We start from the raw sequence: 26987 nt of genomic DNA, 5'->3' as shown, positions 1-26987 counted from the left end.
GGTCTTTCCACCAGTGAGGTCCCCCTCTCCTCCCTGGGAGCTTAATATCATCCTGACTAAACTGATGAGTGCTCCTTTCGAGCCTATACATAAGACTTCTTTGCACCACTTGACCTGGAAAGCTGCTTTTTTGGTGGTGATTACCTCTGCCCATAGGGTTAGCGAAATCCAGGCCTTGTGTTGTAAGGAACCTTACACAGTTTTTCATGCCAACAGGGTGGTTCTGCGAACGCACCCAGGTTTTCTGCCTAAGGTAGTCTCCGACTTTCATATCAACCAGTCGATTACCTTGCATACCTTTTTTCCTCAACCTACCACTCCCCCGAAGAGGTCATTACACTCTCTAGATCTCCGGAGGGTCCTGAAGTTCTACTTGGCTAAAACCCTTCCACTTAGAAAGTCTGACCGGCTTTTTGTTAATTATGGCAGCACTAATAATGGCCTGTCAGCCACAAAATGGTCCATTTCTCGCTGGATTGTCTCCTGTATAGCTTTAACTTACCAACTAGCTAACACGACCTTACAGGGTAAACCACATGCACACTCTACTAGAGGTAAAGATTCAACTACAGCTCTCCTCCGTAATGTTCCTATTTCAGAAATTTGTAAAGCAGGTACTTGCGGTCTGTGCATTCCTTTTCCCGGCCACTATTGCCTGGACTCAGATACACAGTCTGATGCCCGAGTTGGGCAGGCCTCTTTAAGGAACTTATTTGCATAAACTGTTTGTGCAAAGTGTAACTTATTCAGTCTTTGATGTATTATTTCTTGCTCGTCCGCGAGACTTTGGGTATGAGCTTGCTAATCTATTAATAGATTATGACTATTGATGAGTATCCCCTTGATGAGAAGGATTAGTTACTTACCTGTAATCCTAGTTCTCATCCAGGGGTATACTCATCAAAGTTATAAGCTCCCGCCCTCCTCCCCGGACGAGCATGATTTGTAAAGTTATGTTAAGTTACTACGGATCTACTCAGGTGTCTTGCACCTCCAAAAAGAACTGACCCAACTGTCACCTGTGGTGTTTTATGGGAGCAGGGGGTCGCCTTCAGGGTTTAAAGGCACGGTACCCCTACTCTATTGCCTTAAAGGCAAGGTGTCAGTTTTTCTTTGTTTCTTTATACTCTACTGCAGCCTACTGGCAAATGCCTGCAATTACAGGTTTTCCTATGGCAATAAAGCATTGTTGCTTACAAATGTTTACTGCTCTCTTTTATCCTCAGAGGTGGGGAGAGTTCTACTGTGTGTATGCTAATTCATGTAATTTTTGCGGCAGCTTTGCCAGTTGGGAAATGTTTTAGGCTGCAAATATATGTTTTTCACATATATATATATACATATATATTTATATGTATTTTCTATATGCTCCAGGATCCCGCACATGGGCGGGGATTATCCATAGATTATGACTTTGATGAGTATACCCCTGGATGAGAACTAGGATTACAGGTAAGTAACTAATCCTTCTCCACACTAAAAACTTGATCCAACTTCATACCAAGGTGAATAACAGGAAACAAATGTCAATTTTACGTATTAAGAGGTTAATTTGTATCAATGTAGTTGTCAATCCATGCCCTATTACATTAGAGCATGCCCCCCAATTCTTTCCCTCCCAAGTAGTAATGACTTTAGTGGGTAAGCACTAATAATGACTGAATGCAGAAACCTGGAAAACCTAAGAAGACGCGTGGAGAGTGGCATTTTAATAATGTAAAAATTGACTCAACTCCTCACTATAAATGTTTGGGAATATTTTTAAACTCCAGAAGCTCGTTTGCCAAGCAAAAAGAAGCACTGAGGACCAAAGCACTGGCTTTAGAGGCTGCAGCAACAAAACTGTCAAAAAAACTACTTGGTCCCAGCTTAATCCCATTGTCAAAAGGGATGAAGGCAAAATATCTAACCCACTGACGTACGGCCAAGAGGTTATTATTATTATTATATTATTATTATGAGGGGGAACCGCAAACATTCTTCTAAACAAATTGACAATTAAAATCTTTAAACGTGCGTTCCATCTGCCAAATTCAGCATCACCTGCACAAGTCTTGCCATCGAATTCGGCTTACTTGACCACCACAGTGTAGAGGCTGGGGCCTTCATAAAGTTTTGTAACAGATTGCGTCAAGCCTGGGAAGATTCACTGGAGGCCAGACTTTGGCAAGAAATTCAGAAAAGTCACACCAGTCACAAATATCGTCTCCACCTGGACTATAGTCTACGATTACTCGGTATTAAGGAATTTTGGGGAACAAATCCCCCCCAGTCGGCATTAAAGCTAGTTATCAAGAAGAGTGCCAGGTTGTGGTCCTTTCACTCAGACAGGGCAATACTGTCAAAAATGAAACACGCCTGGGCAGTATTCACTAACTTTAATCCAGGAGTTGAATCCCTTCATTTATCAAGCACCTCAGCACTTTATTTGAAATGAAAGTTCCTGGCGCTGAGGTTGAGTGAATGGCCTTTTTTGAAAAATCTTCCTGAATGGCGCCGGAAGGACAGTCCCATTCAATGTAGGTTGTGCGGCTACCACGCCGAAGGAATGGAACAGATAGTTTGACTATGCCCAGCAATGCTTATTTTTAGATGTTTATTACTGCGAGAAGAATGGATATGACTTGGAATCCGATCTTACCGCCAAGCCATAACAGCAGCCTTCGACCCGGACAACACGAAGCTGAATATCGGGTTAACAAAACTTGTTATTAAGGCATTAAACCAGTTGGAAGCTATTGGAGTCACCAACCCTGTCCCATTATAGCTGCGCGATATCCGATCATTGGACATATCAACGGCTTGTTGATCATCAACAAACTGTTGATTCGAACCTGGTCCCCGAGTTTTATAACCGCAGCTATGAAGCCAAGTAGAGTTTTAACCAAAAAGTTAATCATCATTCCAATAATTTTAATCAATGTACCTTTTTTAGAAAATGATGTTAGTGTTTCTATATTGTAAGGGTTTTTAATTTACCAACAATAAAGTTCTTATTACCAGAGACTGAATGCAGTCCGGAATTCGGTATTGCTGCACTTAATATTCATGGGATATGATAACAAAAAAATCATCCTATAGGAGGGGCTTTGTAGATTTACTGGCTGTGCAGAACAATCTGGCTTGGTACAGCCCTCAAAGTTGATTATTGAATACTCATGACCTGAGATCACCAGATCCATTAACTTTCAAGCAGATGGGATGCTGGTAGGAAGCTGGTCATAGTTGGAGATGTCGTGAAGGTTGCCTGCTCCATTTGACCATCTGCCCAGATTGGATTTGTTGTAACTCTGTATTTTCGTTTTGCTTATGTGCATGTATTTGACTTTGTGGCTGATTCACATTTAATAATACTGATTGTGTCTCTACAGGATTTTGTGATTGGCCTCTCAGTCTTACTGCGTGGAACTGTTCATGAAAAGTTGAACTGGGCGTTTAACCTTTATGACATCAACAAGGATGGGTACATCACCAAGGAGGTACTGAGCTGCACAGATCAAAACTGATTGATCAGGATATGAGAATGTTGTGTGTTTCTTGTATGGCCCATTGTCACATTATTTTTGTTACTACTGTGCCAGCCTTAGAGGATATCCCCAAAGCTAAAGCTCTAAACACGAAAGCCCTCCATCCTAGAGGGATACAATGGGCTACTTCCTTAACATCTGTTGATGTGGACTTTTGTCTTTGATGCTTCTTTGCAGACACAAGAATTTCTTTACTATGAGCATGTTTACCCTTTACCCTCTAATGTTCTGCCTCTTGATCAGTATAAATATAATATTCAAACTGATGGTTCAACTGAACCTGCTATAGGTACTAAGCAACAATACTCGGCGGCATGCAGCATCGTTATTGGTGTTATGTTGGATGGAGTATTCCAACCTCAAACAACTCGCACACAGTCTTTTGGAAACTGCACAATGTAGCTGGCTGAACAGAAGTCTTGCACTTGAATGTACGAATCCTGAATTCCCCACTCTTATTGTGTGTGATTCATATTACTGCGTACAGGCCTTTAATAATAATATACATTATTGGCAACCTTTGGATTCAGAGATTCAAAGGGTAGCATAAACTGCTTTGGGTTAAAGTGGTTAAATGCAATTATAAACTGCACCCCTTTACCAAAGGGTTTTCCTTCTAAATATTCTTTTCATTTAAATGCCCAAAATGTTCCTTTTGTCATGATTCCTGGAGTTGGTGATCACTTGATTCCCAACTAAGACCACAGACTTGTTCTGATGTAGCAACACATGAAGGAGTTGCTTCACACATGCTAGGCAGGCAATGAATGGCAACCTTGGGGAGGGGAGGAGGTGCCATCAGTGCAGGTGTCATTGACACACATGGCATCATCATAAAATCATACAAGTAACTGAGACACTATGTGATAGTGCATTACCACAATTGGCTTCAACCCAGCAGCAGTGGACAACTCGCTTGGAGCAAGCAACTCCTGGATATGCATGTAGCATTGCAAATGTTCAGTAGATTTACACAGTACTCACTGCCTGCGCAGCACTGCTCGTGTTCACAGTTCTCTCCCCTGAACACTATTGGCCGGTTTCTCAGAAATCCTCTCACTACAATGCGCTGAATAGGTTCACAGTTTCCAGTATGGCACTTCTGTGTGTTGGTGTCGCCTCTGTATTTTTTATTCTCTAGTGATTCAGATGCATAAAGTAATGTGCTTGTTGGGGTGGAAAGGTAACATATTCAGCTTGCTCAATGATGCACGCAAGGCGCATTATGTCAACAGTAAGGGTGAGCGCCGGTAAACTCTGCCATGCAGCGGTTGGCGGAGTTTTTGCAAAACTCCACGCACAATCAGACCGCTCTGCGAACTCCACCCGTGGAGCAGAATTCAACGCCCATCCTATGTCTTTGTCCAATGAAGCAAACCAAGTCTAGACCCTTTTGCGACTTCTCAAAATCCGAAATGCAGGTTTTATGCAAGCTGGCATCCACAACCAGTGTTGTGGGGTAATGCGTTTTCGATAGCATGGACAAGAATCTTTGTCTGCACTTTCCCCCCAATGCTTTCTATCTTTTCAGTGAGACTCCCATTTCGACAGTAGAATAATTTAAGCATTTCAGTCTTTCAAACATAACAGTACTGGAGAACTACAGTTTCAGGTAAATAACATACTCTTATTATTAGTAATAGCAATAATTGAAGCATTTGTAGTGTGTACAGAGGACTCTTTGGTGGTTGTAACTGCATCTTGTAAATCACCATACCTGTTTTCAGTAGTTTACGATAACATCAATTGGTTCAAACATTGCATAGGCCTCAGAAGAAGGGCAAAAGATATTTGCTACCTTTATAAAATCTGCTATTTATCCCTAGTTAATTAGTTATTGAAAGTATATGTCCGAAGAATTAACCCTTTCGGTGCTCATGACGGAATGGTTCCGTCATGAGCACCAGTGCTCCTGTGCTCATGACAAAACCATTCTATCAGGTGCACAGGCGCACTAAATCCCTCTGCTGCAAACAGCAGAGGGATTTCTATTTTTTTTGAGGTCTCAGGAGTTGGGGAAGAGCTTCCCCAACCTCCCGAGGCCTGTTTCTATTTTTCAAAGTAATGACGATCGCGTGCATGGCACGCTGTTGTCTTTACATGGAATACGAAACTGAAACTTAGTTTCAGTTTCAATGTTTCGGTGCTTGTGGGGCTATCTCAGCCCCTCTAGCTCCAAAACACTTGGGAGAGGTATTGTAATCTCCCCTTTTGAATGGTACCCATCCCCAGTGGATTCCTGCTTGGGGATCGCCCTAGGAGGGCCCACTAGGCACCAGGGATTTTTTTATGTACGCAGGGGCTGCACAGAATGGGCATGCAAATGCCCCTACCCCCAAAACAATGCTAGTTTTATGCCCCCCTGGGAGGCAGATGGGGCATTAGCCCCTCATCTGCCCCCCAGGGGGGGGGGCAGAAAGCCCACTAGACACCAGGGATTTTATTTTTCCAAAGAGCCCCACCCCCCCAACAAAATGCTGTAATCTTTCTACCTCCCCAGGTGGATGGGATAGTAGACCCTGATCTGCCTCCCGGGGGGGGGGGGGGCAGAAAGCATAATAGGCACTAGAGATTTTTTATATATACATAGGGGTGGGGGTAGTGCAGAATGGGCATGCCTATACCCCACCCCCAAAGAATTGCCACTGTATTTCTGCCCCAGGAGGAAGATGGGGGTAACAGACCCTTATCTGCCCCCCTCGGGGGGGCAGAAAGCTCACTAGGCACCAGGGATAAAAATAAAAACCAACATTCAGGGGTGGGGCTGCCCAGAATGGGTATGTCAATGCCTCGAACCCCCTGAAAAATGGCAGTCTTTCTGCCCCCGACAGGAGGCAGGAGGCAGATGGGGGCAGTAGCCTCTGATCTGCCCCCAGGAGGGGCAGAGAGCCCACTAGGTGCCAACGATTATGCTGCCTTTTTTATGGGCAGCCCCAATGCCTCCACTCCCCCCATAAAAAATAGCCACAATCTTAGGGCAATGGCTCCCGATGCCCCACTCTCCAGGGCGACAGAAATCCCACTAGGCACTGACTTTTTTTCGGAATGTGCCCACCTGTGGATTTTGGGTTCTAGCGCAGCCGGCACCCAAGGAAACCTAGCAAGCCTATACATTTTTTAAAACTAGTTACCTAAGGAATCCAGGATGTGGTGACATGTGTGGCTCTACCTAGGTTCTGTTATCCAGAATCCCTTGCAAACCTCAAACTTTGTAAAAATAAACACACATTTTCCTCACATTTCTGTGATGGAAAGTTCTGGAGTCTGTGCAGATCCAAAAACTTCCACCCACCCAGCATTCCCCAAAGTCTCCCGATAAAAATGCTACCTCACTTGTTTGGGCATGCCTACTACCCGCAACAGGAAACGGCCCAAAACGCAAAGTGGACACACCACATTTTTACAGTGAAAACTGACCATTTTTTGTAAAGTGCTTAGCTGTAGATTTTGAACCCTATCTCTGCTGGCACCTAGGAAAACCTAGCAAACCTATACTTTTTTTAAACTAGACACCCAGGGGAATCAATGATGTGGTGACTTGTTCAAAATCCACAGCTAGGCCCCTTGCAAAAAAAGGGTCTGTTTTCACTATTAAAATGTGGAGTGTCAATCTTGCGTTTTAGCTCACTTCCTGTTGCGGGCACGAGGCCTACCCACACAAGTGAATTACCATTTTTATCGGGAGACTTAGGGGAACAAAGAATTGTGGAGGAACTGTTATTACCTATTGACTTTTGATGCATTTCTGCCTTCCAAAATGTAAGACCATGTGTAAAAAAGAAGTCACTTTGAAAAATGTCCTATAATTTGCATGCTAGTATGGGTTCCCACAATTGAGATGTGCAAATAACTACTGTATCTAAACTCTATATTTTGTTCCCATTTGAGAAATACATAGGTGTTGTTCATACCTGTTTACATTTTCCCAAATGAATTTCTATATACCCAGTACACAATAAAAAACCATTGCAAGAAGCTGCTCAGTTATTGGCTCTGGGTTCTTAGTGAACCTACAATTCCTGTATATCCCCACAACCGGAAGGGTATTGCAGATGTAACTGTATATTATTTAAAACATCTGTCATACTTAGAAGAAGTTACAGGTGAAAACGTTGGAACAAATGGCAGTTTTTTTCAACTCTTTTTCAATTTGTCTTATTTTTAACTGTTAGTTTCTATAAAGAAACCTTGAAGGATCTATACAAATGACCCCTTGCTGAATTCAGAATGTTGTCTACTTTTCTGAAATGTATTGGTTTCCAGAATACATTATTGCCCTCGTAACCATTTCTACCACTAACTGGAAGGAGGTTGAAAGCACAAACATTAGCAAAAATAGGCCATGTCCCAGTACAATGCCAAACCTGTGTAAAAAAATGTTGGTTCTCTGACAAAGACTGTCAGTCCCTGAAAGCTGGGAATATGGTGATTTCAGCACGACAAACCCTTTGTTGCTACCATTTGCAGGGAAAAAACACGCTTTCATCTGCAACACTTTTTTCCCATTTTTCCACAAAAAAACAAAATGTAGCTGTATTCGGGCTAATTTCTGGGGCCCTTCCAGCGGAATCAACAAACCCTGGGTATCCTTAAAATCCCCATGATGTTGGAAGAAAAGGACGCAAATTTGGCATGGGTACCTTATGTGGTCAAAAAGTTACAGGGGCCTCAGCGCGAACTCCCCCAAATAGCGAAAAAAAAGGCTTAGCACGGAGGAAAAGACCTAGCAGCGAAGGGGTTAGGAAAACGAGCATATCAAAAAGTAATATCATGTTCTTCACACTAGTAAACCTCTTACTTGGAATTTTTCAATAGCAATTTCCACAGCCAACACATAATGGGTAATATTGCAAAGTAAGCAAAAAATACAGCAAATATCATGCGGTCATGCCCACAAATGTATGAAGTTATGATGATCCTGGTGAGCGATCTGTAATGTGTGTGATACTACGTTGTTACTCGATGTGATGAATCTAAATATAATTGTGTCCCCTATGTTTAATAAAAAGATATTTTTTTCAAATACAGCAAATATCAAAAATATTGTCAGTGTTCCTGCAATGCTCTACTGTAAATATGGTGGACATAACAAAAAACGATTGTATTTACCCTCAATATCCCTGTTGTTCTTGAAGTACAAAGCTCTTAAGTGTATAGCAAGATAAAAATACCCAAAGCACCCAACATATCATATTAACCTTCTTATCCTTTGATGTGGTTTATATTATATCGTTATATATGCCAATGCATACACCCACTATCCACATGACTACTGAATGTATCCAATTTCCTCATCCTTAGATACAAATACACTGTTTCGTCTTCCATTCAATACTAAATCCGGTGTCTAATAGTAAAGTGTGATTATGGAATGAGACTGTATTTGTAATGAGGGATACTGAATACAGTTTTGTAGTTATATTTGAGATGGTCATACTTGTAATAGCTGTGAAAAAGCTCTACTGAGATCTGCTGAAGTGAATCATCTGTTGCTGCATATTAACATATGAATCATCATACATTTTATTATCTGAAAGAAAGGATCACTCTTTACGGAAATCTATTTGAACCACGTTGTGCAGTGATTTTGGATTGATGTGAGTGGATTCCTTTTAATTTCTCATTTATACAAGTATTGTTTATTTTTCTGTATCCTATAACGTGGATTATCACCCTCAATCGAGTATCTTAACCCTAAATAAAATAAAATTACTCATAACATAAGACACCACTAAAAAAAGCAATGATGTAAATGCAAGATTAAAAAAACATGTTTTTAAGACTTTTCCGAAACTTTAAAAGATTTGCTTCCTGTCAAAAATAAAACAGCAAAGAATCGTATCTCTGTACTACAGCCACTGACAAAGTGTGTCCACCAATGGTTCTTAAAATAAATGTAGGGACTTTTAAAGATATCATTTAATCATAGCAAAGAATGTGACTGGTGCAATTTAAGATGAAAACTAAGAATAAGATAGTGACCGGAAGAGAAAGACTTGTGTACTTTGCATAAAGACATGATTTCAGTCTGTTTACCAGAAACCAGTGTAACTTGAGAAATGCAGGAGAGATCTCTGGGATTACGTTTTAATGCCAATCCAGCTGCAACATTTTGGATTAGTTGCAATCTATGAATAAGGTTGTTAGGCAAACAAGATGAAATGTATTAATCCAATTGGGATTAAACAAACCCATTTAAGATCTGAATCCTATGTGACAACGCAACCAATTGAAAAAGGTATTTTAGTGTACTGGGCTGGAAATACAAGACTTGACTACAGAATTAACTTGATTGACCAGGGTTAGTCAGCTGTCAATTGTATGCCATGGTTTCTTACACAATAAGGTCAGGCAGGCTTAAGGCCAATAGACGCCGGCCAATACCAGAGATCCCAAAAAGGGCATGGCTGTGCTAGAAAAAAAATATTTTTTTTCTCACTATTGAGCTTCAAATTGTTATTCTGCTTATCCAGCAATCTACTTTTATGAGACAGTCATGCAGTCTCACAGCAGCAAACGTTTCCTCCTCTTTGATCTTTTGAATAACTTGTGTATTGTTTGCATAGATAATTAGTTCAAACCACAAGACTGAATAATTGGGTACATCAAAGGGAGCATATATAGATTAATCAAAATAGTGCCCTGTGGCACCCCACAATTCAAATTTCCAACAGAGGTAAACAACTGAGGAATTGAAAGTTCGATTGTCCGGTTAGTCAAGAAACTAGCAAACTACGCTAGTGCAATGTCTTTAAGGCCAAGCTTAGACAGTAATTTAAGTAATCATTAAGTAGTCATGGCTCACAGTATCAAAGGCCATGGATAGGTCAAGTAAAATTAAACCTGCCGGTAAATTGTTCTTTATACATCTGCACAACTCATCCGTGGCAATGGGAACTGCCAGTTTTGTACTAGACCCTTGCAGAAAATCCAACTGGGAAGGATGTAATGTGGAGATGGTTGAGATGGTATTATTGAGCAGATTAAAATCTGCCTGCCTCAGTAACCAGAATAAGAAGGGCACTTGTGATTTTGGAAGGAAATTTTTCAGATTGTCAGCATCTAAAAAAATGTTTTAAACAATCGTCTGACCACAGGTAGCTTAAGTAGAATAGGGATGTCGTGTTACACCTAGTGGAATGTTCATATTACATCTTACGATCTCTAATGAACTTAAACTACTCATAAACTGGGACAGAGCCAGCCTTCCCACGTCGGCCTATAACCCTAATATTGTGGACAACTTTTACCCACATTTTCACTTTGGAAAAATGGACACTACCATACTAAGGGGCATATTTATGAAGGGTTTTGCATTGCATGTGCCCCGCACAATGTGGTACAAGCGCGACTCAAACCCAAAATGCGATTCAAGCCATGCAAGGCCACTTTGCGTTGCTCCGAGTAGCTTAATCAGAAATAACGCAAAGCAGTGCAAATCACTGCATTGCATTACTCTGCACTAGGAAGGCATTCCATGGTTGTTGCTTGAGTGTTCACTCACAACTCCGAAAGATTTAGAATGCATTCCCAGATTTACCATTACTGGTATACCTGGGATTCCCAGATTTACCATTACTGGTATATCTGGGATTCCCAGATTTACCATTACTGGTATACCTGGGATTCCCAGATTTACCATTACTGGTATACCTGGGATTCCCAGATTCCCAGATTTACCATTACTGGTATACCTGGGATTCCCAGATTTACCACTACTGGTATACCTGGGATTCCCAGATTTACCATTACTGGTATACCTGGGAATGCGCAAAATGCTATGCCTTCCCAGGGGAGGCCTAACGAGGAGAAATATTTTAATTTCTCCTAGTTACTTCCTCTTTCTATGTGTGCTGCAGAATGCAGCACACTTAGAGAGAGGAATATGCTTCAGGGGATGTTTGTGTATGGTGTCTCTTCCTGCACCAAAAATCCTGCTTGCAATGGAGGTGGTGCAAGGCTGCCTGCGCTGACGCTAAATAGCCCATAAAGAGCCAGCACTGGGGAAAGGACAGGAATGCACCGTATTGAGATAAATATGGCACATTCCTGCCCTTTCCCTGTAACACAGCACAGCAAGGTTAATGTCTGCTCTGTGTTACTTTGTCATAAATATGCCTCTAAATGTCATGTAGCCAGACCAGCGCATGTATTGTAACATTTGAGTTGGATTGGCATTTTATTATTGGGGGATTCGTACAACAATATCCGTTTGTGCGTGAATGCATCCAATGACACCACCAGTAGAAATAAACTGCACAGGAGCCCTAACACATCACCAGTGCAACACCAGTGCAACACCAACAGTCTTTACGGATAAAAAAAGCCATTCGTTTTGACATTGACAATTCTTGTTATTATGTGTTTCTCGTCTATCATTATGCCAACCAGGAAGTCAACTCTATAATCCTCATCTTAAGCAATTATAATTAATTTTACAAACTCAATAAATAGCTGCCTTGACTAGAGACTGCATTCTAGAAAAGCAGTGTCAGAAGCCTCCCTGCAATCTGAACGCACATCCATTAATATCCCTCACAAATGGACTGAGAAGGATAACAGCTTCGCTAATGTGCAAATTGACGGTCTCCTCTTCATTGAGAGTTCCTGTAACTCCATGCCTCGTGCCCTTTCTTGATGTAGGTAAATATTTACATAAAACCTAAGCAAAAATTTCCACTGTCAATATTCTACCACCCCTGCTTCCAGAATGTGACATCCCCTTGCATAGTGTACACCAATTCGGTATCTACTGATGATGGTGCCCTGGGTAGCTGCCCTGTTTTCCACAGAGGTCACTCAGGACCAGGCTTGACTAGCCATTCTGCCTCTTTGGCATTTTCCGAGTGGGCTACGGCCTAGGTGGCTTTTTTCAGAGCTGGGTGGACTGTTATTTGTCATTGATGCCTCCTGGATTGTTGACCTAGTTTGAGCATTTTGCCTGGGTTGATTTTGGTTTCTGGTCCAACCCTGCTGCAGCCACCCGTACTCTTTTTCCAGTTGCAGCGCCTTGTGGGACTGGTTTGAAGATTTTTGGCAGGTCTGATTTTGGTTTCAGACACTCTGATATTTCCCCGGTGGGCTGCTGGCTTGGGGGATCCTTTCAGAGCGGGACTTGCTGTTGTGACACTTCTGTGGCCACATTCTTATTGAAGTCTCCTGAGTTGCGGGGCTAGTTTGAACATTTTCCTAGGGCTGATTTTGCATTTCAGTGCAGTCCTGCTGCAGATACTTCTTGTCCATGCAGGGCAAGATGCAAGCAAACTAACCAATCCGATCTGTCTTTTTTGCTTCTATAGAACCTTCTGCCTGTGACCATATTGCAGCATTTTTTTATTTTAAATTCTACCATGTCCACTCCAATGGCGGCGCAGTTTGTTTTCCAGATTCTGAGTTATGTTTGTATTTGCAACCCAATGAAATTGTCGAAGTCCAGTTTCATTTGATGATTAACTTTATACCCAAGGAGCAACTCTTAACCTTTAAGCCTGACTCCATTCACTATAAACCTAGCTCAATACAGGTGCACCAGCCTAGAACTGCCCCCCGCTGTATTAAAGTGAAACACTTTGAGACGCCCTTTCTCCTTAATCAGTCACACTAAATAGATATAAAATAGGTTTAGTTTATTTTGTCAGTACTTTCAATCAACAATTGCTGAAATCATTGTTTTCCTTTATTAATCGAGTACATTAGTCTGGCTCATTAATAATAACCCAGGATCGAATCCTGCCTTTGTAATCTAGCCATTCACGAAGCCCTGAGTGTCATTACAAATATAAAGAATTCTCTTCTGTTAATTACTTACTTAGGTGTATAACTAAAAGAGGAACAATACTATATCATATATAATGTATTCCCCTTGTACCCAACAATCGGTCTCTCTGAAAACCCACAAATTAGGTACTCGTGATAGAGTAACGTATGTATGCACGTTTCTAAAAAAAAAAAATCACAATACTTAAAAATTGGGCAGCTCCTGGCTCTGCAGTTGTGATCAGGATTTATTAAAAATGAACAATTAAACCAATACAAGACCTTGACTATTATAGTGTAAGAGAACCATTGTATAATACTTAGAAACATTATAACAGGACAGAAACAAGTAGATCTATTTAGAGAACTCAAAGATGTAGCAAATGTAGTATCCACTGATCTGAGGGGTCTTGTAGAATGTGGTCTCAACAAAAGCAGTTGCCACTAATCTGCAGTGTCTAGTAAAATGTGGTGTGTCAGAATAGTGCTAACTAAACTTTGATGTCTAGGAAAGATAATCGCTATTCCCAGCAGCATGTAGGAGATGTGTGCAGCACAAAATAAGGGACATAGGTTCCTAACCTGTGACCTATGGACCCTGGGGATTCATGATGCCTACTAAGGGGGTCTGTGACCGGTTAGAAAATTAAATCATGCTGTGCCAATCAAGGCTATACATTAAGTTGGTAACCTTAGTTTAAAAAGACCAAGGGCCAGATGTAGGTCGCCATTTACCGGTCGGTAACGGCCGATTTCGGCCGTTACCGACCGGTAATTGGTTTTCGAGATGTAGGGGCCAATATTTTACAGATTCGATAAATTTACCGAAACGGTAAATTTACCGAATCTGTAAAATACCGAATCGGTAATTTTACCGATTCGGTAAAACCCAGATGTAGGTAGCACTGTTTACAGTGCTACAGGCCTTCAGAATTCGGTATTTTACCACCCATTCCAATTGGGTGGTAAAATACCGAATTCAGGTGTGCATGCACATCTGTGCATGCACACCTGTGCCATGTGACACACAGACATGCCCTTAGGGCATGTCTGTGTGCCACATGGCACACATGCCTGTATTTGGGGTGCTAGAGGGTGTCAAAGTGACACCCCCTGCACCCTTGCTGAAATCGGTATTTACCGAATCTGTAAATACCGATTCGATAATGCCCATTGATTCCTATGGGCTTCAATGCCCATAGGAATCAATGGGCATTACCGAATCGGTATTTACAGAATCGGTAAATACCGAATCTTAACGATTCGGTATTTACCAAATCTGAAATACCTACATCTCCCCCCCTCTATTTTACCACTTCTTAAATACCGAATCGGTATGATTCGGTATTTAAGAAGTGGTAAAATAAAATTACCTACATCTGGCCTCAAGTGATATGCTGGAGTTCAGCGTATTGCTTTAGTGTTTTAGAAATTGAATCATGGTTTGCAAATTCAATCTAACCAAGTATAAACAAAAATCAATATTTGTAATTTTTTTTGTTTATAAATCAAATGAAATGTTTTATGTCTTTATTTGTTTGATATATACTTGGGTCTGTTTTTTGTGTATTGTGTTGTGGTTCAAATTGTAGCTATCACCTAGTCCGGAGTCCCTAGCTTACTGTAATGATTCAGTGGTGGTCCACAGAAATCTAATGGTAAGAACTGCTGACATAGGAACTAGAGTTTATGGTATGGTTGCAATATTCAGTGCCTTGAAGGGGTTGACGCTTGAATAACAGAGGGTCTAGGAATGTATGGCCTGGAATGAGTATTTAGCAGTTTGTAGGGGTGGAGCGTAGTGTAGGATATTGATTTTAGGAATGTATGATCTGGGAGAGGTATACTATCTAAAACCAATGAGAAGTATGGGTGTGAAATATTGTTTGAATGTTGGAAGGGAATTGTACTGGATTTTCTGCAACTATTTTTAAAGCGTTTTAATTCTCTAGATTATAACCGTAGGAGATTGAAGTTTTTACAAGGAATTCACCTTTTTACAGCAAGGTGAATGACTGATTGAATGTAATGGCTATCTGATAGGATTCCTGACAGAAATTCAGGACATTGGAAACATTTTGTAAGTGTACTCATTTGGAGCTTGACAGTTCTTTAAACTGATTCTCAGGGTAATTTAAAAAATCTAGTTTTTTTTACAGTTAGCAGATATAAGAACTAATGGGCCGTATTATTTCAGACAAATCTCCACTTATTACAGGCATTTGGACTTTATTGATGTAGATCAATGGGTCTTGGACCTCGTAAGAAACACACACACACTGGAGTTTGTCCAGAATCTCTACCTACTCAAACGTAAAGAACATCCTGTCAACATCTTTGTTGCTTACAAATGGAGAGTCTCATCATGTTGGAGAAAGGAGCAATAGAACAAGTACCCTGTGCCCAGCGAAAATACATTTTTTTGGGCACTATGAAAAAATCAGGTGAGCAAAGACTGTTTTTTAGTTCTTTGACAGGAAGCAAATGTATGAAGAAAACGTCATTTTGCATGGCTGTGGTGCAAGCAGTCCTTCGGATCACGAATCAAAGGGATTTCATGGCATCATTAGATCTCCAAGATATATTTTTCACATCCCCATACATCCGAGCCACTGAAAATATTTAGGATTCAAAGAGGCCGATCGCCACCATCAGTTCAAAGTTCTCCCATTTGGCCTTAAATCCATTCTTTGCTTATTTACAAAGTGCATGGCTCCGGTGGCCATATACTCAATAGGAAAAAGTCATCAGATATCTTCCTGTGTCAATGGTTGGCTGGTGAAAAGGATTTATTTTCAGACCACCAATGATTCTACCAGAGCTTGTCTGCAGTTCTTCAACAATTTAGGACTCACTCTCAACAAATACAAACTATCTCTGCAACCTTGATGGAAGATAACATTTTTGTGAGCTATTCTGGATACTGTGCAGAACAAGGTCTTTGATTCCGACGAAAGTCGAAAAAAAAAATCCCCTTGGCCAAAAAACTACAAAAAGTAGTGTTTCAGTTGCCTATTCCGTCACTCTTAAGGATGATGTCATCCTGCATCCTTTTAATCCAATTTTGACATCTACAGATGAGACAATTTCAGGAAGAATTAGACAATCAGTGGACACAGTCAGAGGTCATTCAATGATCACAACCAAAATGAAAGCTGCTGTGCCCTGGTGAACAGGGCTAACATTTCTGAATCTAGTGCCCACAATTCGCGTTGACCATAATGATTCATTGGAAGATTGGGGAGATCATCTACAAAACCTGGAATTCAACGGACGATGATCACCACCATAAGCTCAAGTTCATATCAGTTTCCTGGAGTTGAAAGGCATTGGGTCTACAGTCCTTCCTTTCAAGCATCAGGGGTAGCTCACGTAGGGGTGGGCGAAATATGCGTAGTCGCGCTATGTAAAGCTCCAAAAAACGGTAAAAAATCTCCGCGAGCACACATAGTTCTGTGAACACGCGGAATTGCTTCTTCCGCCCATTCACGATTTTTATTTCCTGTTTGCGAGCGATGTTTGCATGCTCGGGGGGAAATATCTTGCGAAAACGCATTTTGAAAGCGCAAACAAGCAAAAAATACTGCGTATCGCAGAATTTTGGGCAATTCTGCGTTTTCCACGGAACGCGAAATTCCGCAAATTCCGCAAGCAGAACGGAATTTACCGCCCAGACCTAGTAGTCAGTACTGGCACATAAAGAAAATACCATGACTATGTATTGCATAAAGAAACAAGGAGGAAAAAGATTGTGACTGCAGTCACTGGGAGCGCAAAAAATCCTAGGAATGGAAGGTTCGTCATAGCATCACATTAACAACGTAACATGCCAGGTGTCAGCAACTAATGAGCAGACACTCTTAGCAAAACATCAAGAGTGTAATGAATGGGAACTAAATTAAGTAACAACAATAAAACAGTGGGAACTAATTAAGCAACAATACCTACAACGGATGTATGTCAATACATCGCATACTTATACCACACGTGCCATTGCAACGCGGGTATTACTACGCAATGTTAATGACATCACATACCATTATATTGCATACTTTTACAACACACTACTCCCACCCCTACACTCCCCTTAACACAAAAACACTACCACACTACAACACTACCCCTACACCTACACAACACACTACTCCCACCCCTACACTACCCCTAACCCAAAAACACTACCACACTACAACACTACCCCTACACTAAAACCTAAATCACTACACTACATAAACACTACTACACTACCCTAAACCCTAATACACTACACTAAAAAAACACTACAACACTACACTACCCTAAAACCTAAATCACTACACTACATAAGCACTACTACACTACCCTAAACCCTAATACACTACACTAAACAAACACTACAACAGTACACTACACTACCCTAAAACCTAAATCACTACACTACATAAACACTACTACAATACCCTAAACCCTAATACACTACACTAAACAAACACTACAACACTACACTACCCTAAAACCTAAATCACTACACTACATAAACACTACTACACTACCCTAAACCCTAATACACTACACTAAACAAGCACTACAACACTACACTAAACAGACATGACAACACTACAACACACACTAAAACGTTTTTTTTTAAAACACACACAACACAAACATTACCACACTACTTTTACACTACCCTAAACACTACAAAACGTAACCCCCACCCCATGCGCAAACCCCCTTACCTCTCTCCTCTCCAACGTCGCCGTCGGATCCTGCTTCCTCCTTCCTGCTTGGTTCACGTCATTCTGAGGAAACAGCCTAAGTTTCCTCACAACGACTTGGATTGCCGCCCCCGCCGCCATTACACATTACATCGCATGCGTCGTAAAAGCGCATGCGATGTAATGGTATGCCTGGTTTTACCACGCGTTGTAACATCGCATGCGTTTTAACGCATGCGATGTAAAAGCAACGCGTGGTAAAACCCGTGTTGTAATGGCTGTTCCCCCCTACAAACATTGGGGCAAGCCAAATATAGATTTGTTTGCAATCAGTAAGATTGAAAAGTGCCTTTTACGCAAGGAGGCTTGCCAACAGTGGTCATGGCGGAATTTCTACTTGGGAGCATGGTATGCTTTTTCTCCACTACCCATAATTCCAAACGTTCTGAGCAAGATCAAACAAAAACCATACCATCTCATTATAAAAGCTCCTTTGTGCCCTACACAGTATGGGTTCACATAGCAACTTCTATTTTCAGAGCAGGATCACATAATACTGAAACTAGTATCCAATTTACTACCTTTGCACAACGGCTAAGTTCTTCATTCAAAATAGATTGAATCACTTTTATTCCTCCACTGTAATTGGCTCGAATGAAAACAAAAAACGAGACTGCTGGGGTTTCAATTACCCACACAAAAGTGCTGCTATTTACATGTTTTACTACGCTTTTATCCCCAGGGCCATGGTGTGAATGCCAAACTGAAAACCAATCTGACATACAGATTTCAGCCCCCGCTGGCTACACATTAACGCCAAACCAAAGGGCATGATGGACGAAGGGTTGAACATTGCAAGCACTCACCTCCAGTCAACTGATCTGGGTTTAATCCATCATCATTATTTAGCTCACTCCGCCACCCCAGTGTAGACATGGCCATATGCAAATCAGTCTAACCCAGTGCCTCATGGGAACAGACCAGCCTGAACTGCCAAGCCATATCTTCCCTGGACCGGAAACAAGCATCCTGGGACCGGTTTCTGGCTAATCAGCTGTCATCAGCTAGGCTAGCTTGAATCCAGTGGCAAAGTGAGCAAGGGACCCACGTCTGGGTATACCCTGCTGACCTAGGCGAACAAAGCAAAACCAAAGGGGATGATGGACGGAGTGTTGAACATTGCAAGCACTCGCCCCCAGTCAACTGATCTGGGTTTAATCCATCATCATTCTTTAGCTCACTCCGCCACCCCAGTTCAGACGTCGCCATATGCAAATCAGTCTGACCCTGTGCCTCTTGGGAACAGTCCAGCCTGAACCGCCAAGCCATGTCTTCCCTGGACCGGAAACAAGCATCCTGGGACCAGTTTCTGACTAATCAGCTGTCACCAGCCAGGCTAGCTTGAATCCAGTGGCAAAGTGAGCAAGGGACCCACGTCTGGGTATACCCTGCCAACTTAGAGCGAACAAAGCAAAACCAAAGGGGATGATGGACGGAGTGTTGAACATTGCAAGCATTCACCCCCAGTCAACTGATCTGGGTTTAATGCATCATCATTCTTTAGCTCACTCTGCCATCCCAGTTCAGACATGGCCATATGCAAATGAGTCTGACCCTGTGCCTCATAAGACTAGGCCAGCCTGAACTGCCAAGCCATGTCTTCGTGTTGCAGGGATTCTGCTTATGCGCAGAACCATGCGCAGGAAACCAGGACCTCAGTGAATTGTGGTGGACCAGAAACTGGACCAGAAACTCACCTCAGAACCCAGAACCCCTATCTGACTAGCATCAGTGGCAAAATGACATTTAACTTCTAATAAGCGTATGCTAACAGAGCAATGTGTGCAATCAAGGCCCTGTCTTCACTACACCCTCCCCTGATCGGAACACGTACAACAAGGGAGGCAATTTAGGAACGCAGAGTTCAAGTTTGAGTGAGACATAACCAAGTTCATAATTTGCCAAACTGGATTATTGGAAGTAATACGTTCGAAGTAGTAAGGAAAAATTTAAAAAACTTCAAAGGGCGGTACACAGCCCATCATGGAAATAGAAAAAGGTAAAAAGTACAGTACGCGCTGAAGCTGGACATATGGCAATTCAATCCATCAGCATATAGGCACAGTACGTCGCAATAGCCTCCAATAGGAAGTCATGGTAATCATCAGAAAATAACTCAGCCATCCAATTCAATAACGAGAAGGAACATACATGTTCTTCGATAGCCGGAGCCTCTAGCACCATCAGAGGACAACTCAGGTGTTCTTCGATATAACTGCATGCCAGGAAGTCATGTGCAGCAGCACATATATTCCAATTTCCTAGGACTCCATGGGCTGCTGCACAGGCCATAATCCCTATGCCAGAACATTCCAACTCATGAGCAACTAAGGGACTCATCAGTTGATCATAATCAGGGTTAGGAGACACCGTATTGCAGAGACACAAATCCAGAACCCATTCAAAACAGCAATCCAGGCAATGAAAGACAGGCTGCACACATGTAAAGTACGAAAACCAGAAAGTAATCCATAGAATACACTCAAGGTGGCCAGAGGTAGCGTTCCATAATATTCAAACATTTGGTTGCGATGCTGGAGCAGCCATGGCAGGTTGTCTTGTGACACAGACTGTGCAGCCACATTTTAGCAAGCAAAGCAACCGCAGTACACCGGCAGTCAAGGTGAAAATGAACTGTAAACCGCCGAAGATGCTCGAAAAAATAGAATGAAAAAATGCTGGTATCACATCAAATATAGTTAGGAATAAAGTCACAAGGCCAGAACTTACAACTTAAAAAAAAATGTGCCAAGTCTGTGGTCGATGAGGCATTGAATATAGAGTGAATCAAAGCACAGAATTGCAGGAGGAGATCAGTATATAAAAGGGCATGCACCTCGGTACAGGTGTTTGCCACATGAAGGACAAATGTTTCACGTTAAGAAGTAAGGGCGACTTCTTTCTGGGACAATAGAGCCATTATTTGACTCATCTTGTTGAACTCTGCTTTCAAGGTCGGAATAGAAGGCCAGATGGACACATCAAGCTTCCCATGCTGAGGTGGGTAAAGCACATTCTAACAGCACACTACACATTGGGAGACGGTCACAATGTACGGAATCCCTGCCAGCATACAGCAGCAATCTTCATTATTTAAAGGCAAATAGCTACCGTTTGCTAGCAACGTGAAAGTTGGTGTTATAGCTGGCAATGATTACCCTTGAAAATGCTGGCTAAGTTCGGAGCTTGCGTGTTACACGAGCCGTGCAATTGTATGTTCTTGCAAACCAGTGAGTGATCCTGTGTAGAAGTGCACTCTTCACCCTTTAAATAAACTTCTTTACCCTCCCTCAGGGATCTATATGTGAATTGTAGAGATCAAACTTCATGAAGATAGGCGCTTCCCAAAGGTTCATATCTGCCTATGACATAGTGTTTCATGCATGAACTGAATTTAAACAAGGGGAAGGCCAGTGTTATTACCCATGAATGAGCCATACAGCTGAATTAGATTCGGCCACAGAAAAAGGTAAAGGTTCCAATTTTCAATATGCAAAAGTGAATATGCAGCATCCTTCATAGACATAAACTGTTGTTTTTCAGTCAAATTAAATGGTAAAAACAGAGGAGAGATATTTATGTAGTCCCAAGGAACTTTCCCAGATTTTAAAGCTTGTAAAGTCCAAGCAAACTTCATAATGGAACGTAATTGATTTTGACCATGGTACAAAACAGACACTTCATATTGCATAATATCAACAAAAGATTAACCAATATTATCTAATGTATAAATGCAGAAAGAAAGAGTATTAATGCTATTGTCAACAACTGCATTTTCTAAATTAGCTTGATTATTAGCTCTCAATCTAGAAGCAGCTTCAATTTGAGACAGTTTCCAAACTTCGTTGTATATAGCATATGTCCATCTTTTTGACCTGCCTCCTACAGGGCCTTTAACAAAAGCAGCATAATATTTCAAATCAGAAAAAAGAGCCTCTACTACTTTGACATCCCAATCGTCAGAGTGTATATTTTGTTTTACAACATCCCCCATCGAAATACGAAGTACATTGGGGACATTTATACCCTCTGTAGGGCCGTGCATTTGAAATTTAACAGTTTCCCAAACAATCCCATCTAATACAGGCCAAGCTGTGATGTTCACAAAAGTCTGGTCCCTCTTCATTCTGTGAGATGAGGAGTGGGGTGCCAAGGTTCCATCAATTAACCTATTTGTTGATCTTTCTTTAACATAATGTCCATTTACTAGACAACGTTGGGCGCCATGTTGCAGGGATTCTGCTTATGCGCAGAACTATGCGCAGGAAACCAGGACCTCAGTGAATTGTACTGGACCAGAAATTCACCTTAGAACCCAGAACCCCTATCCGACTAGCATCAATGTCTTATTAGCCCTCTGTCCTAGAGCAAAGCTACCAATGATTAGACGACCCAGAACATGCGACTTAGGGTACTCTCAGGAATGGTGGGAATCAAGAACACTCTTTCGTTTTATTCTCATACCAGTCCACAACGTGAGTAATTAGAGACACAGAAAAGTTTAAAATGTTTATTTTGAACTACATGCTCTAAGATGCAGTATTTTGGCTAACATAAGCAGGCATATGATCAGAAATAAAACAGTCAGCATTGTTACAATTCCATAAAACACAAAGGGAGAAATCCTATTATAATGATAGTGGAAACATGTCCTATAGCGCATTGTGTACCACCCTCCCCTGCTAGGAACTAGGTTTTATAATAATAGAAGGTCTCTTAGGCTTGAATGGGGAACCCCATAGCTCCAAGATCAGCAGAAGTGAATCACATCAGGATCAGCAAAACTCTCTGTCTCTGGAAACAATAATCTACAAAGTGCTCAAATCATACATGCAGTGCAATATTAAAAGCACTAGAATTTCAGTTAGCTGCAGCCGTGTTCGTGTAATGTCTACAGTGTAGGCCAATCAACCTGAATAACAGATGCATTGTTATGGTGACCTTGAAGGCTTCTGCACACAGCGTACAGACTGAGGTCGCGATGTAAGTCTAGGGATGTTAAAAACAAGCAGTTCTCATGCGATGAAAATTCAAGCAGTCTAACTTACAACAACAGTTATATGTAGTGTTGTGTGCAAAAGCTGCAAAGTGGCAAAATGGTGTTTAACTTCTAATAAGCTTATGCTAACATAGCAATGTGTGCAATTAAGGCCCTGTCTTCACTACATTCCCAGGACCGGAAACAAGCATCCTGGGACCGATTTCTGGCTAATCAGCCGTCATTAGCCAGGCTAGCTTGAATCCATTGGCAAAGAGAGTAAGAGACCCATGTCTGGGTATACCCTGCCAACCTAGGGCGAACAAAGCAAAACCAAAGGGGATGATGGATGGAGTGTTGAACATTGCAAGCACTCACCCCCAGTCAACTGATCTGGGTTTAATCCATCATCATTCTATAGCTCACTCCACCACCCCAGTTCAGACATGACCATATGCAAATCAATCTGACCCTGTGCCTCATGGGACCAGTCCAGCCCTGGACAATGCTTGCAATGTTCAACACTCCGTCCATCATCCCCTTTGGTTTTGCTTTGTTCGCCCGAAGTTGACAGGGTATGCCAAGACGTGGGTTCCTTGCTCACTTTACCACTGGATTCAAGCTAGCCAGGCTGATGACGGCTGATTAGCCAGAAACCGGTCCCAGGATGCTTGTTTCCGGTCCAGGGAAGACATGGCTTTGCAGTTCGGGCTGGACTGTTCCCATGAGGCACAGGGTCAGACTGATTTGCATATGGCCATGTCTGAACTGGGGTGGCGGAGAGTGAGCTAAAGAATGATGATAGATTAAACCCAGATCAGTTGACTAGGGGTGCGTACTTGCAATGTTCAACACTCATCCCCTTTGGTTTGGCTACACATTAACAACAACACTGAAAATGAAAGATGCCTGGGAAAACATGTCATAATAATTGCCCGGGAAAACATGTCATAATAATTGGACTTCAGAACGTTCGTAAGGATTTATGAATTGCACAAAACAACAGCAAAAGCACCCCTAAAACCAAAAGGCGGCGAAGCCCACACGTCGCGGGCCATATTAGATCGTGCGCCGAGAAGTGAACACCATGACTTGTAGTAGCTATGATGTTACTTGTTGTATCATATATCTGGATGCAATGACAAAAACAGCAAAATACAACTTGGGCGGCCCACTATGCTAAACACTGATTTTTAGCTTACGTGTTTTAAGCCACGCCCTTAATTACATTGGCCATGCCCCTTTGAGAGACCCCCCAGTTTTTCATCCCACTTAAAGCCCTGTGTGTAAGTACAGAGGCCATGTGTGGTGCAAACTGCGGTAGCTTCCTGACGGGGGCCCCGGCTCTTCATCTTTTTTTTTTTTTTTTACAAATTTAGCACTCTGCAATGCATGCCAAGGCTAAACGTTCCCTCATCTTTTGTAAGTTGCTTCTGCGGCAGCCATCACAGGTGTCCGAACAGAGGCCGTTATTATGTTCCACTGAATAAAAATGAATAAAGCTGCAACTATAGCTGTCTTCTGAACATGCCTTCAGGGCATAAACAAATATAAAGCACAAAGAAATGTAGTCAAAGTCGATAGACTGAATCACCTTTATTCCTCCACTGTAATTAGTTTGAATGAAAACAAAAAACGAGACTGCTGGAGTTTCAAGTACCCACACAAAATTGCTGCTATTTACATGTTTTACTACGCTTTCATCTCCAGGGACATGGTGTGAACGCCAAACTGAAAACGATCTGACATACGGATTTCAGCCCCCGCTGGCTACACATTAACAATAACACTGAATATGAAAGATGCCCGGGAAAACATGTCCTAATAATTGCCAAGGAAAACATGTCATAATAATTGGACTTCAGAAAGTTCGTAATGATTTATGAATCGCACAAAACGAGAGCAAAAGTAACCCTAAAACCAAAAGGCAGCGAAGCCCACACGTCGCAGGCCACATTAGATTGCGCGCCGAGAGGTGAACATCATGGCCGAGGGTCCACTCGCAGCCGCAGCACCTAGATTTCATCACACAACCAACCACACAACTGAAGGCATCAACTTTTCGAAAACAAAGATTTGCTATTCTTGTAAAATGTTGTAGCCGCTATCAAATGCAGGCTGCTGCCAAACTATCAACACGCGCAATTTAAAAAAAGAAAAGTGGCAGAAAGTACAGGCGTCAGTCTGTGAAATAGCTACAAGGGGCTGCTTGTAACATCTCTATGTCCTCGTGTATCATGTGGTCAAACAAAATAACAAAAAACTTAAACAAGCATCTGTGTCTCTGACACAGACATAGGGATGGGTCTGCTCGGGGAAAGAGGCAGAGGGAAGGGGAAACAAATAGTGCTTCCCCAGTAATTAAACCCCATAGTCTAACGCCACCAGTAAAATATCAAATCCTGGTGGGTGGAGCCAAAAGGGGACAGGGCGGCAACAAGGAGGGACTAAGAAGCCTCCTTTACAATGAGAAGCTTCCTTTACAATGAGAAGCCTGTGTTTAGCCTAAGCTATGACGCGAGCCAATGGGAAGAGGGGGCGGGCTTCAAATCCCCTTCCTCGACCGTATTGATTTCAAGAAGCTCTCGGGTGCAGAGAGCAGCACATGCACGCTGCTTTGGCCAGCCGAGACCTAGAAAGAACTAAGAAGGCCAAATGGAAACATTCCTATTTCATCACTACCAGAACAAGTGATGCCTTATTTGCTATACTTGACATATTCTAGCCTCACTCATACTTCAGTTAGTCTATTCTGTAGCTATTTCTCACTTCAGAAGATAGTCAGATAACAAACCACGTTGATCAACCATGATCATAAAAGAAATCTTAAAAGGATTGTTGAGAAATGTTCCTCAAATAAAACATCCATCAAGTCCATGGCAAACGAACACGGGTCTTTCTCAATTAATGAATATTTTAGCCAATAGAGAGGACAGAACTAAAATATCTCACTTGGAAAAAGGCTTTGTTATTAGCATTACATTCTCAAGAAGGGTAAGCAAATATGAGGCTTTTATTATTTAAGAGCCACATATCAAGTTTTGTAACGACCAAGTTATGTTAAGAACAAATCCATGTTTCATTCCAAAAGTGCAGACATACTTTCACTTAAACGAACTTGTGGTTTTAAAGAAGTTTTTCAAAACCTATGTGATGCAACAGAGAGCGGACTTCATCTAGATCAGAAGATGGCTGAGATTTTACATCGACAGGACAAAATAAACCAGAACAAGCTTTGGTAATGCATTAACAGGTAGATTCATGAAAGGAAATTGCGCTCGCAAAGGGCCAGATTCTCAGAATTTGTCCCTTTGCGAGCGCAATTTTTGCATTTAGGATTCATCATCCCAAATGCAAAAATCGGTAATAGCGAAATCGCATATTTGTGAGGAATTGCATTTAAGGAATCTCTATTTGACATTCCTTAAATGCAATTCATTAACCAATTTTAAATTGCGAATTCGCAATATTTGGTCGCTATTTACCACGAAGTCAGACTTCGTGGTAAATAGCGAAAAAAATAGAAAAAAGCACTTTAGTGCATTTTTTTCAGTTGCATGTTACACACACACATGTCCTTTGGACATGTGTGTGCGCAACACCTGTGTAAATTTGCATTTCAGGGGTGCTACAGGGTGTCCTTTGGACACCCCTGGCACCCTTGAAATCGCATCCTTATTTGCGATTAGCAAATTGCTAATCGCAAATAAGGAATAACTCCCCATTCATTCCTATTGGCCTGCAGGCCCATAGGAATGAATGGGAAGTTATTCCTTATTTGCGATTAGCAATTTGCTAATCGCAAGTAAGGAATGTGTAGGAATCGCAATTTATTTAGCGATTCCTACATGAATCCCGTTTTGCAAGTCCTTAATAGCGATTCCTTATGAATCGCTATTAAAGACTCGCAAAACGGGTCTTTGATGAATCTACCTGTATGTTTCACCTATGTGATTAATAATAAGCAAT

The 26987-nt window shown here is 41.7% G+C and overlaps 1 protein-coding gene across 2 annotated transcripts in view; it reads left to right on the top strand.

Annotated features, from left to right (window-relative positions):
- KCNIP3 (potassium voltage-gated channel interacting protein 3) overlaps positions 1-26987 on the top strand; it is a 694194-nt gene that overhangs the window by 615186 nt on the left and 52021 nt on the right. For both annotated transcript variants that reach the window (XM_078667021.1, XM_078667022.1), the window contains one exon: positions 3372-3479. In XM_078667021.1, the coding sequence (XP_078523147.1) occupies positions 3372-3479 (108 nt within the window). The remainder of the gene's footprint in view (positions 1-3371; positions 3480-26987) is intronic.

The sequence above is a fragment of the Lissotriton helveticus genome, chromosome 11 (assembly GCF_964261635.1).
Source record: "Lissotriton helveticus chromosome 11, aLisHel1.1, whole genome shotgun sequence".
Classification (NCBI taxonomy): Eukaryota; Metazoa; Chordata; class Amphibia; order Caudata; family Salamandridae; genus Lissotriton; species Lissotriton helveticus.
The sequence above is the reverse complement of the archived record's forward strand: the minus strand, read 5'-3'. Positions and strand labels throughout refer to the sequence as shown.